The sequence below is a fragment of the Ammospiza nelsoni genome, chromosome 3 (assembly GCF_027579445.1).
Source record: "Ammospiza nelsoni isolate bAmmNel1 chromosome 3, bAmmNel1.pri, whole genome shotgun sequence".
NCBI classification, from domain to species: domain Eukaryota; kingdom Metazoa; phylum Chordata; class Aves; order Passeriformes; family Passerellidae; genus Ammospiza; species Ammospiza nelsoni.
Genome location: NC_080635.1, coordinates 30,763,155 through 30,776,082, shown reverse-complemented (window position 1 = coordinate 30,776,082; position 12,928 = coordinate 30,763,155). Strand labels below are relative to the sequence as shown.

General features: G+C 39.4%; 1 protein-coding gene across 1 annotated transcript in view; it reads right to left on the bottom strand.

Moving 5' to 3' along the window:
• KCNK5 (potassium two pore domain channel subfamily K member 5) overlaps positions 1-12,928 on the bottom strand; it is a 34,779-nt gene that overhangs the window by 7,902 nt on the left and 13,949 nt on the right. Inside the window, exon 2 of the mRNA XM_059468301.1 lies at positions 955-1,066. Coding sequence (XP_059324284.1) covers positions 955-1,066 — 112 coding nt within the window. The remainder of the gene's footprint in view (positions 1-954; positions 1,067-12,928) is intronic.

Here is a 12,928-nt window from a genome sequence, read left to right as displayed (position 1 = left end):
AGTGCAAGGCGAGTAAGTACAAGATATTTCAAATGAATTTGGTTCTTTGCTGGTCATAGAACCCAAGAGAGCATTGCAGATTCAGGCTCTAAAATCAGCAGCCTATATTCTGAACTTCTGATAGAGTCTTCTTATTTAGGAGTGTTACTGACTTCAACATTTTTCATAAGTTATAATATAAGCTGGGTATTGTGAATTTTAAATAATAAAGAAAACCACAGTACAGCATACAGTTTAACAGTAAGACTTCTACATTTGGTCTTCTCTGGTTATTTTGCATTCCCTTTTTTTTTAATTGTGCAACAAGTGTGTAACAGCACCATGTAGCAAAGATTTTTCTGCAAAAGCAGAAGGAAAATGATTTTGAGTTCTGAAAACTTGTATATCACAGGAGAAAGACGTCTTCCAGTGCAGAGGATCTTTATAAGGACAAATCAGTAGTGATATTTAAAAAGCAACAGTTGCTCTGCTTCACCTTTTTTTAAGAGGTGGATAAAAAATATAGTTAGTTCTGCAAGCCAGGAACACTGATAATTTAGTAGTAGCTCAAGAGAACACGTGTGTGTAACAAGACAGCAATCCAAAAACCTCATATGCACTTGCTTTAGGTATTCATTTAATGGAATGCTTTGTTATGCTTTTGTTTTGGAATTTTATGATTTGGAAATTTAAGTGCATAAATCAATGGAAATGGAATGACACCAGCCAACCCCAACAGCACCTTTAGTCCATTACTTATTGGAAAGGCACACTTCCCTCTTCTGTACACACATGGAGAGGGTGCCAAAGCCCTTGGTTTTTTCCTCCATGAATCTGCAGGTGAACACACACTTTAGGCAACTCCAGCCAGGGGACTCTATTCGGTGGCTACCTTGACACAGAAATGGGAGACTACAAAAACAGTAGAGCCTACAGAGAACTACAGATAGAAAGGTTGACATAGTAAATATTTACCGATTGTCGTGATCACAGTAGCAGCAAAGATCACAGCATTAGGCCAATTCCAGTTGTTAAAAGTATTGTTCCCAGTGATGGCAACCCCCTGTCCAGCAGCGTCTGACACAATCTGTAAGGAAAAAGTAACAAGCAATCTTGTAAAATCCTGGCAGCCTAAAAAAAAATGTGTCTGTCCCTCTCACGTTTTCCCCCTTAGCTCATACTTTCAAAATAATCTCTTGAGTTTTTTGTGAAGGCTGCCCTAGTATATTCAATAACAATAATTTTATGAAATACTAAAAACTTTCTTCACATAAGAAAAATTAATTCAGGTGCTCCGACATTTCAATAGGGAGTTTCAATCAGATAAACTTTTACTTGACTTACAAGTTTAAAACAAATAAATGTCTTCCAGAGAGCAAATAACACTCCTGCAAACTGAACTAGCATTTAACCTCCAGTGCAGATCTTGAATTTGGTTTAATATTAGGGACGTCTTCAGAACTACTATCCATTTCAAAACACTGTTACATGCCTCAGCTTGATTTGGGTATGAATGTCATAGAATCCTTGGCAAAGCTCATGTGATTCATGTTAATTCACCTGCTGTCTCTAACGAAGTCAAACCATCTAAAAGCAAACACTTAAAACTGTACTTTTCAAAGACAGAGAAATTAACATTTTTTTCAAAGCATTTCATGCAACAGGATTCCAATCATTGTCCTTGAATCAGGCCCTTTTCTTCTCCCACGCTGGAATCTGGTATGTCGTGATAAATGCAAAGCAGTAATTCTTATTTTGTGCAGAAATTGCAAGTTTCAGACCAAAGCCTTGCATCTCGCTGATTCTGGAGCGCATTTCTACCTCCCCAAAGTAAAAGGAAAAAACCAAACAGATATACCACATTCCCTCTCGGAAATCTCAAGTTATTTAAATGTTTGCCCTGTAGCATCATGATGCAGGTTAAAACCTTACCACGTTACTCTGCTTTTTTCCCTTCAGTGTAAACACCGAACAAAACTCTGAGGCAACATCAACAGACAGGAAAGGTGAAGATATTTCCAAATGTTGATTTATAATGTTACCCACTGTATGCATTTCTCCCTCAGTAAGTGTTGAACATAAAAAACTATCTGCAGCTAAATATTTAAAAAACTGGAAGCAATATACTTTAAAAAAAATTTTTTTTAGAAATAACATGATGTTTATATTAAACTGGCAAGAACTTTTAAAGGTAACAACCAACTCTTCCTTCCCCCATCACCCTTTCCTTCCTTTCTACTTGATTAAGATCTGATCTTGGACCCAGCAGAGAACACAAAGTTCAATCACTACATACAAACATACACAAGTTAACACAAGTTTTAATTATTCTTGAGACTTATTACATATTACCACCCTCCTACTGTAATAAAAATGCCCTCAAAGTGAATGTATTGTACATATACAAGATGCACATGATTTAATTAAAAATGCACTTTCAACACACTGTTATGTGTTGTTCCAGGCTGTTCCAGGAGATAAAAGGAGAAGCATTGAAAGTGAATGAAGGTAAAGAACTCGATTTTTTTTTCTCCTGGTAAAGTCAAAGTGTGTGTAAAACTGGATGCAGTGTCTTTCCACAGCCTACAGGCTCTGGATAGAAAAGGGACAGAGTTCTCACCAAGGCACTCATTTATCATGAGAAAGTGGTGTACAAATGAGAAGCAGCCCTAAAACAGGCAGGTTGAGGGCAGGCAAGTAAAACACACAATGTTTTGAGAGCAGGCAAGTAAAACACACAAACCCTCTTCCAAAAAAAAAAAAAAGTATCACAAGAGCTCATCTGAGAAGAAACCAATCAAAGTACAATCACTCATTTCTGCCATGGTCTGCGGAGGAACTTCCTGAAAGTCCCAAAGGACATCCAAATCACCTCAAAAACACAATCTGACAATCTGTTATCTATTATTCTTGAAAAGATGCCCTGACTTCTTCTATTGCCTAAATGTTACACTAAGAGCCAGTTTTCCAGTCATTCTCCATTCCATAATCAGACTTGGATATTTTTTAGTTATTGTTTCCTCACAAAGCAAGAGATCTCCAAGAGACCCAGTGAACTATCCACTCCCATTATCTCATTGCATTAATCCACCTTGGCCTGACCTCACGAGCTCAGCTTCCCAGTACATACGAGTATGTCAAGACCTGCCAGGATTTGAGGTCTGGAGGTCTGAAGAGGTCCCAGATCTGAGGGGAAGGAGCTGCTGGACTGAGTGGCACACAGCTGCCCTTTGCAGCCAGGCAGCTAACACTCTGGGGGAGATGGCCAGCTCCACAAGTTATATGAACCCTTGTTATGGTGAACCAGAGATAATTCTCCAGACACAGCTGACACCCTCTTCCTGTCCCTATTTGCACACAGCTATTGGCTATTAGCACACAATTATATAAGATCTATAGTCCAGACTTCTAAGTTACTTTATGCCTGCAATAAGTCTGAATGTGCTATATGCATCCCAGCTGCAGGAACAAAGTCACAAAACATGCTTATATAGCTTTGGTGCTGTGGGAAATATGTAGCTGCTTTCCAAGCAGCTTAACTTTTGCCCATACTGAAATAATTAAAGGTTCTGGCTCAAAAAAAAAAAAAAAAAAAAAGTGAGTGGACACTATACAACTGAACAGCAAACATGGTTGTGTTCTTTTGCTTGGCAAATCTGTTAGGCTCAAATGTCAGAGATGCCTTTGTTTTCATATGTGAGGATATAGAATGCCCCAGGTTGGCTGTGCTTGATTTCCTAAACTACAGAAAACTTCCACCAAAAAGTCTTTGGATTGTAAAAAACAAGGCAAGGAAGAAGAGGAAGAAGAGGGTAGGTGGTGCAAGTGTTAGTATCTTGAGAGACGTATTTTTAAAATACTTTTTCAAGTATGCACAAATGCAAAAGCTGAAAATAACTAACTTATAATTTATACATCGCCTTAGGTCTCACCTCAAGAAAGTTCATACTGATAAAGGCAGGAGTGTTTCAGGCACCTGCCACTTGAATTCCCCCCATATGAGTAAGAGTAGGGCTGGAAAGTTCTCAAAACATTTAAAAATAGCAAGGAGAAGTCTTGGCCCATATAGGTCACACACCATTACTGATTTTATTCTAAGTGTTAAGGAGTGCAAGAAAATCTTAAGAGACTCTAGTAAGGAACAGTTGGGTCTGATGACAATAAGCAAGAGGAAGAAAAAGGACTTCTGAGGTATTTGTGGCCAGATAGACAGACACACCAGACTGAAGACAGAAGACAATAAACTGACAATATGTGAACTAGAGCAACAGATCCTGCCCCACAGGCACCCTATTACATAGAGGAAGAAGAGCCAGATACTGCTCAGAGCCAGGTCTCTTTTGAAGAGGCTAAAGCCTCCCGTGTTATTCAAAGCATTCCCTGGGATGTCACATCCAGGTCTAATGGCAGCTTTAAGGTTCTCCCAGTGGTATGAACAATTGTCTTTTGAAATGCTGTTTTTCCACAAGAAAGGAGATGTAATTGAACTATTAAGCCTGAAATTACACCCAATGGCTTTCATTCTACTCCCAAGAGTATTACAATGTAATGGACAATCACAGCTTCTGAAAGCTGAATCCATTAAAGCAAGAACTGATGCATCCTTTGAGGACTCCTAGGCTTTGTCCTCACTTCTGACTCCAAGAGAACATAGGAGTAATTTTGCTTCTTTCTCAAGTTGTTTTATCAACATGGATGCAAAGATTTCGTGCACTGAAAAACACTGAATTTAGAATCTACCAAGTACTTTAGAGACTTTCCTACAAGAAATGAAAAAGCTTTAATGGTAATCTTTTTTCACACTGACATCTAAATACAATTTGAAGAAACCAGAGAAGTGCAGTAGTTATCTAATCATAGGTATGTATAATACTGACAATTAGCCAATCACAATAAAATTATCCAGGGTAATAAATTTTAAATTTAAACTATCAGATGAACAGTATACTGCTGTTCATCTTTAACAAGATTTCAGTTTTTAACCAAATCCAGTAGCAGCAGGGCTAAACAGATAGGTGAAGTGATACAAGCAACTGTACGAACAAAAAGCCTAAAGGAATTCATAGTGACTTTAAAACTACATAAACAGTTAAAATTCATGCCATGCTAATTGCATACCCTCGTCCCACATGGCTTTTACAGTGATTTAGGTTTTCTGGCTCCAGCTATAAAGTTACAGTAGCACTCAGCTGTTTATAATAATCTTATTTTTAGATGCAATAAAAACATATTTAATTGTTAATGGATATCTTTCCAATAATAAAAAAAACCTGAGTCACATGTTAAGACTCCCAGATCAGATATATATTATAAAGTTCTGCTGACCTGGATAATATTGCCCCAGGATTGAGTACATGTATATAAAGAGAAAAGAAACCCTCTCAGCCAGTAACCCTTTTGAAGGAAAAAGGCCTGTGGGTGGTCACAGCTAAACTGACAGGACAGCATCCTCAGACTCATTATGCAGACAGGCAGCACAGTGGCCATGGGTGGAAGTTTCCTGTCCTGTTGGCATACTTTACTTTGATGTCTGCTTACACATTAAAAGTAGCAGAAGCTATTTCACAGACACAGGCACAGTCTGAATTTTGTAAGTACTTTATAGCTAGATCAAGTTGTAAATTCACAGTCAAACTAGAATATATTAATCCTGGCTTACAGCTGTCATAGCTCAACTACTGTGTAAGTTTCTGTATTTAGTTGTTAAACAACAAATATATATGTAATGTAATACTAAACAGCATAATTTATTATTTTGAGTTATAATCACTGGAGAAAGAGAAAGCAACAAACAAGGTAGATACTGAAGGTGATTGGCTTTCACTCTGCACCCCCAATGTGCCCCAACTGAATGGAAGATACTGTCCATCAGAGAAAATATTTTCCTCTCCGGAATACCTTGGCAGCTTGGGTTTTGGGTAAGGAAGGGGAAAGTGAAGCCAACTATGCAACTAATGTTTTTACCAATGAATAAAAAACTCTTTCTCCCCAATTACTTTTCATGTCTAGATCTATGAGGTGTACACAAGTAATGTTTTATTAAAAATTCCTGTTTGAGTTCTTCAAAGACTTCATATTAACCTATATATTTTTTCACCTCTCTTCCCAACTTCAAAGACAGATGCAGTACTGCTAAGAAAATCCTGCTGTGCCACGCTGCTTACTTTGGTAGCCAGAGACACAACGTGGCAGAGCTGCAGAAAGCTGAGAGAATTCCCATACGGTGAAATGATTTCACTGAGGCAGCAGACAGATCAGCTATTCCCATGTCATCTTTAGAGCGGCTGCTATACATGTGTCAGTGCACAGAAATGGAAGCTCATCACTTCTTGGAAAGGAAAAAAAAATTCTTTAAGGATTAGAATACAAAAACCTCACACAGCCTAGAATACAAAACAGCAGCACCCTCTCTGGACATGTTTCTGCCACTTAGCACCTGGCACATTTCATATGTGATCTGCTGGAGGCAAGAGTTCTCAGGAAAGCATGGTAGTAACCATCCTCCCTTTCTGAGCAGCTCAAAGCCACCAGAAAAGCACACAATTGTGGTTCCTGCCATCCTTTCTCATTGCCATCTCTAGTGTAATGACAGACCTACCCTAACTGCTCGCGTTCCCATCGGAATCACACTGGCAACATGACCAGGGCCAGCACACGGAGCCAAGTGGACAAGCCCTTGAGGCTGCCTTTGCCACTTGACAGTCTCTGCAGGATTACACAAACCAGCAGGACTTAGGATAGCTGACCTCTCATTTCCCTCTCAGCATTATCTGTGTTTGCAGTATGAATTTCATGTTTGTCAGGGCAAGAACCATGCCAGATGTAAAAGAAGTCTTTTAGCTGAGTCCTGGATTTCCTACTTCTCTTCTGTGGGGAATGGTTTGCGACCTTTTCTGAGAAAGAAAAATAAGACAAATGAACCACATTGTCTCAGTCTGACAGGCAACACCCTTGTGTCTTGCTAACCTGTGAAAGTTTTACTGTCCTTTACTGACCTATGCAGAGAGTTGAGCTGGAAGCAAGAGGTGCAGGATATGAGTCAGCAGCACCTGCAGTATAGGAGGATGGTGGGAATTAATAAGTTCCACATTAAGTGAAGAGGACACTGGTTGACTACACAAGTTTGGTTCCGGATCAGCTAAGCATAAAGGAGTGAATACCCAGCTGGCCTATGTTAAACTAGGTTCTGCAAGACTCTTGATAATCCTAGAACTTGTATAGATAGTCTGTTTTAACAAACAAAATCCAAGGCAGAAATGTCTTGTTTCTAACAGGACAATGGGGTTGTCGACAGTAGCTGCCTACCACAAGGTCAAAGTTGAAACTGAAACAAAAAATAGGAAGTAATCATTGAGGGAATAATGTTAACTTTCACTTCTAGAAGAACAGAAACTCTACAAGCTTCATGCTTGATGTTGACAGATGTAAATAACACACATAACCAAAAGAATACATGAAGTTTATGCAAAATCTAGAGATCACTAGACTATATAGCATTCCTTCTCCTTTATGTATGAATAGAAATAGAAGAAAAAAATAAAAACAAACCCTGGAAAGCAAGTGTTATTCCTCAGGTTTACATTCCAATGTAGATCAACTACAAACAGCAGGGGAGAAGTTTTCCCCTTGCTGTCATAACCAATCACTTTATAAATGCAGTGCAAGTGCTATAGCAAGTGCACACATATTTTGCATTTTTCAATCAACAGTTTAGTCTTAAAATATAGTTCTCTTATCAAAAGACAAAGTTTTGAAAATTCCCAGTGTGGGAAAAAAATCCTGGCAAAACATGGATTAACATACTTCAAGGGAAGAGTTTTTTTCCAACAATAGCAAGATTTAATCCAGAATGAGATGATATTTTCACACTTTTATCAATACAGCAAATAGAATATTATCTTCTCACTTTTTCACAGTCTTGGGAAAAAGAAGAACTGAAAGGGGTTTTGCTGTTTTTTTAAAACTGTTTCAACATGTCAGTGGTTTTTGTTTATTTGTGTGCTTTTAATAAGACAATTATAAAAGATATTTAAATTTGCTACAAGTGACTTTAAATGATGCACCAGTATCTTACAGCATACAAACCAGAAGGGTATATATAGAGTTTGAATGCATTGTATATAACATACTTTACCCAAAAGGTTATATAACAAGATTGAACTTGCTCTGCAGAAAGAGTTTGGCTAATCTTGTTGATTCTTCATTTACCCAGCCAACTTCTCAGTGTTTCATTCTGTTCATGCAACAGTGCTTCTCAATGCATAAATTAATTACAGAACCAAGACTCACTATTGCTTTCCCTTCATTATGCTTTACTTTGGTCTGTCAGGAACTTGTGCCTTCACCTAAGCAGATTTTTTCTTACCTAACTGAGCTTCCAGCACATGCCACTTCATACAAAGCTGTCCCTACATCTGAGCCTGATAGTTAAAGAATGCATGTAAATACATGCCTGGTTTTCACTCTGCATAGTTTTGTGATACAACAGACAGCAAATTAGGCATCATTTTTGGCTGTTAGTTTAGAACACAGAATACCCAGAAGATTTCTTTACATGTCTTGTTCTTGATTTCTTATTTAAGTCATTTTGCCACAATTCATTTTTGATTTGTTTTTAAGTGGGAAACCTCCTGTTCTGAGACTTAGATGTGGCTGGCACTTTCTTTTTAAGCAGTCTTGCTAGTTTTATTGCAATATTTTATTATTTCCATTTAGGTGGAGAAAGCACAGAGTGGAAAACCTTGTCCTTCACTGGACTTTGAAAGCAGATTCCAATGAAAGTAATTAAGTACATGCTATGAAGAAAACTGTGGATTAGAGCTCAACATCTCTTTTAATTTACTGATAAACCAGTACAGAACAGGCTGTCCAGTAAGAACACCAAAGACAAGAAACTACCAAACAAGATACTATCAAACACAGAGAAACATGGAAATGGTCTTTACCAGAGAGAAAATACACTTGACTAAACAACTGCATCACTGCGCTGTAAGGAAGCCCTGTGTGTGTCCTTCAAAGGGTGCAACTGAGTTTGGAGAGGATTAGAAAACATTGACATCTTAATCCTACACACCTACCTTTACACTTGAGAATATTCACCATTTAGTGTAATTCTGAGGAAGCTTCTATAAGGTTTATTTACATGCTCAGAACCAAGGAAGAACACTGACATTCCCCAAAGGAAACTGGAACTGCTCAACATGAGCTCCAAAATCTCTCTGCAAAAGAGTTTGCTGGATATGCCAGTGAACTCTTATCTGCATCTGAAGTTCTATCACATTAGCTGTTCTTAAAATTCACACTACCCAATCCCAGAATCACCTGTAAACGCAAAGAGTATTTAAACAACAGCATCCTTGCTACAGGTTAGTGAATCCATTGTGTTTTTGTGGCCACACTTTGGTAGCTTGGGGGGCTGCAGGGGTGGCTTATGTGATAATCTGCTTGAAGCTTCCTCCATGTCCAGCAGAGCCAATGCCAGCCAGTTAGTTCCAAGATGGATGTGCCACTGGCCAAGGCTGGACCTATCAGAAATGATGGCAACATCTCTATAATAATGCAGTTAAAAAGGAAAAAAATGGTATTGCTCCAATGAAACTGCAGCCAGAGCAGAGAGGAGTGAGAATGTGGGAGGAACAGCTCTGCAGACACCAAGGTCAGTGCAGAAGGAGAGGCAGAGATGCTCCAGGCTCTGGAGCTGAGGTTCCCCTGCAGCCCCTGGTGCAGACCATGGTGGAGCAGCTGTGCCCCTGCAGCCCATGGAGGTCCCTGGGGATGCAGAGATCCACCTGCAGCCTGTGGAGCAGCCCCACAGCAGAGCAGCTGGATGCCCAAAGGAGGCTGTGACCCCAGGGAGGCCCGTGCTGGAGCAGGGTCCTGGCAGGAACGTGCAGACCCATGGAGAGAGCTCACTCTGGAGCAGGTTTCCTGGTAGGACCTGTGGGGCACCCATGCTGGAGCAGGCTGTGCCTGAAGGACTGAGCCCCATGAAGGGTGACCCCCATGCAGAGTTCAGAGAGAGCTGCTGTGCCTGAAGGACTGAGCCCCATGAAGGGTGACCCCCATGCAGAGTTCAGAGAGAGCTGCTGTGCCTGAAGGACTGAGCCCCATGAAGGGTGACCCCCATGCAGAGTTCAGAGAGAGCTGCTGTCCATGGGACAGAGTCGGGCTGGAGCAGTTCATGGAGAGCTGTGGGAGGGACCCCATGGCAGGGCAGGGGAACAGCTCCTCTCCCTGAGCAGTGCCAGCAGTGTGATGAGCTGACCATGGCACCCCATTCCCCATCTCCCTGAGCCACTGAGTGGGAGGAGGTAGAGCCTGTGAAGGAGGGAGGAGTTCAAGGGGAAGGTTTTTTTTAAGATTTATTTTACTTTTCATCATCCTGCTCTGATTTTGTTAGTAATAAATTCAGTTAATATCCCCAAGTTGAAACTGTTTTGCCTGTGATGGTAATTGGTGTGTGATCTCTCCCTGTCCTTATCTCAACTCACAAACTTTTCCCTGTATTTTCTCTCTCCTGTCCCGTTGCGGAGGGAAGTGCCTGGCATCCAGCCAGTATCAACCCACCACATTTTGCTATTTCATACAGTCTCCAGGACCTTCCAAAAATGTGTGTGAGTGAAGTTTTTCAGAAGAATTTGTGGTTAGATACAATGCCATTATAAATAAAACATAAGAGATAATACTGTCACACCTCCCTACCTTTATTAAGAGTAGTAGCTTAAGAATCTGTCCTGACTTTGCAGAACAGACCTGCTTTCTAACCATTCTGCCAAATGGAAAATAGTTTTCCCACACCTTCTCCCAGGCACTGATGATAGATAGTATTTTTCCACCCTTTATCTTCAGCACCACTATTTTAACACAGCACCAATTATACACATGTTAAACAATGCAGAAAGTTCTTCAGTGGACTGAGTCTCAAAAGAAACAGAGTGACAAATTTCAATCTGGGTATTTCAGGATTTTTTCCTTCTGGGTTTTTTGTTTTTGCAAGTGCAGAGTGTCTGTGGGAACAATGCTAAAATGATGAATTTGTAACAGAGACCAGGCACTTGGCTTAGTTAATCCATAACTGCTGACAACCCAGTGAAGAGAGGAAGAAATTGATTTAACATGCAAAGGGCAGTCTCACTGAAGACAGTAATACAGGCACAAGCACCTCTCTTTGTATCCTCTTACTCTTCTGCTTCCTAGTTGGTAAAATGAATGAGGGTAGAGAATGCACATTTGTCACAGGCAGAAACACTCCTTATTTCAGTCTTTTAAGTGCTCATCTGTTTTTCTTGTTTTTCAATTACAATTTAATCAGACTAAGTGATCCTTTAGAAAGGCAATCTGTTAATTAACTCGTATTAGACAGCAGAAATCATGCTCTTCAAGTACAATCTCAATTTATTATCCAGAAATAGCTCTCATTAGTCAGAGACAAGAAGGGGGGGAAATTTTACATACAAATTTAGAAGATATATGTTCTGCTCTGGTTTTAGCTTGTTATCTGAAGGCCATGCAATAAATCATGAATTTGGAGGAAATGTAAAGAACCATCTCTTTACATGCCTGAACCTGAAAGACACATAAAACTCTAATTGTGGCTTAAATATAATATTTATGAGTCTAGAAACTTCAGGACACAGTCCAGTGGAGACAAACTGTGAATTTACAGATAAATTAATTCCACATAATTGTTTGGAAACAGAAAAGGTAAATAATCCTGGCAGCTATTCCCTGCTTGAATGGATAATCAAAATTAGACAAAGCACGAGCAGCATCAAACGGGATACATAAGACTCAATGATAAAAATTTTATGGCACTCTATAGTGCCAGCATTTGCTATATTGAATATTTTTTTCCTTACTTTCCCCTGCACACACTCCACTCACCACATCCTACCCCCCAATTAAAACAGACATTCATGTGCTGGCCATTTTAGTAATTCATATAGGTGTAAATGCTGATCACTGCAATGAATTCTACTCTATCTACAAAAATCCCTAGGATTGCTTCTACTTGGAGAAACAGTCTTAGTATTGTGTAATGTTCTGCAAGATTAGCTGCTCAGTCAGTGCTGGTAACTAGCACCACCACCTTTTCCTTCCCTGGTGGACACAAACATCACAAAGTGCATTGATATGCTTGAGTTTTGCAGGGAAAGTTACAGCTGAGTAATAAACCTAATAAGGAGAGCTTTCCTGAGGATATGATGCTTCCCAAGATGCAAGTGCACAGTTTTTTTTTGTGTCACTTGGCATGGAGAACAAAGACTTAGAGAGAGTTTTAAAGTTAGTGGAAAATATCTTGGCAAATAATCCTGATTGAAATGATGAGAGAATTATCTCCTGTGGGACAAACAAATGGGTGGAGATCAAACTTAGCCCTCCTAGCTTCCCAACTTCTGCAGTATCTGAAAATTAACAGAAAAACAGTTCCAGGAAAGGTTCTCCATTTAATAACAGAAGGTGCCTGCCTGTAGAAGAGAACCACAGAAAACCATTTGACTTAGTTCAATTATAGGCACAACAGAGTAGCAAAATACAGTTTGAAACTCATCTAGTTTCTTTAATTTCCTACTTCAGTCTAGGCTGTAAACTTAAATCCTCCTTTAATTAGCCTGCAGTAAGAGGAGAACTCCAAAACTTCCTTATCTTGAAACTGGACCTCACTGCCCTTGAGAACAACATAGGTTTTGTCATCAATTTTATTTAAAGAAGATAAGCAAGTTGTATTGCAAAAATAAAGGGTGAGAGGAGATAGTGCTGCTTTCTTTTTACTGTATCAGAAACTATAAAGCAAGACCTCAAACAAAAACCATTTAAACAAAAATCCAGTTTGGTATAGGAATAAACAACAAAAAAATAAGTCTGAATGGAACTAAGCTGCAAAGTAAAACAGGCTCTCAATCAGGCAGTAGCTGTTAATCAAAGCATTCAGCATGGTAGTGTATAAGAA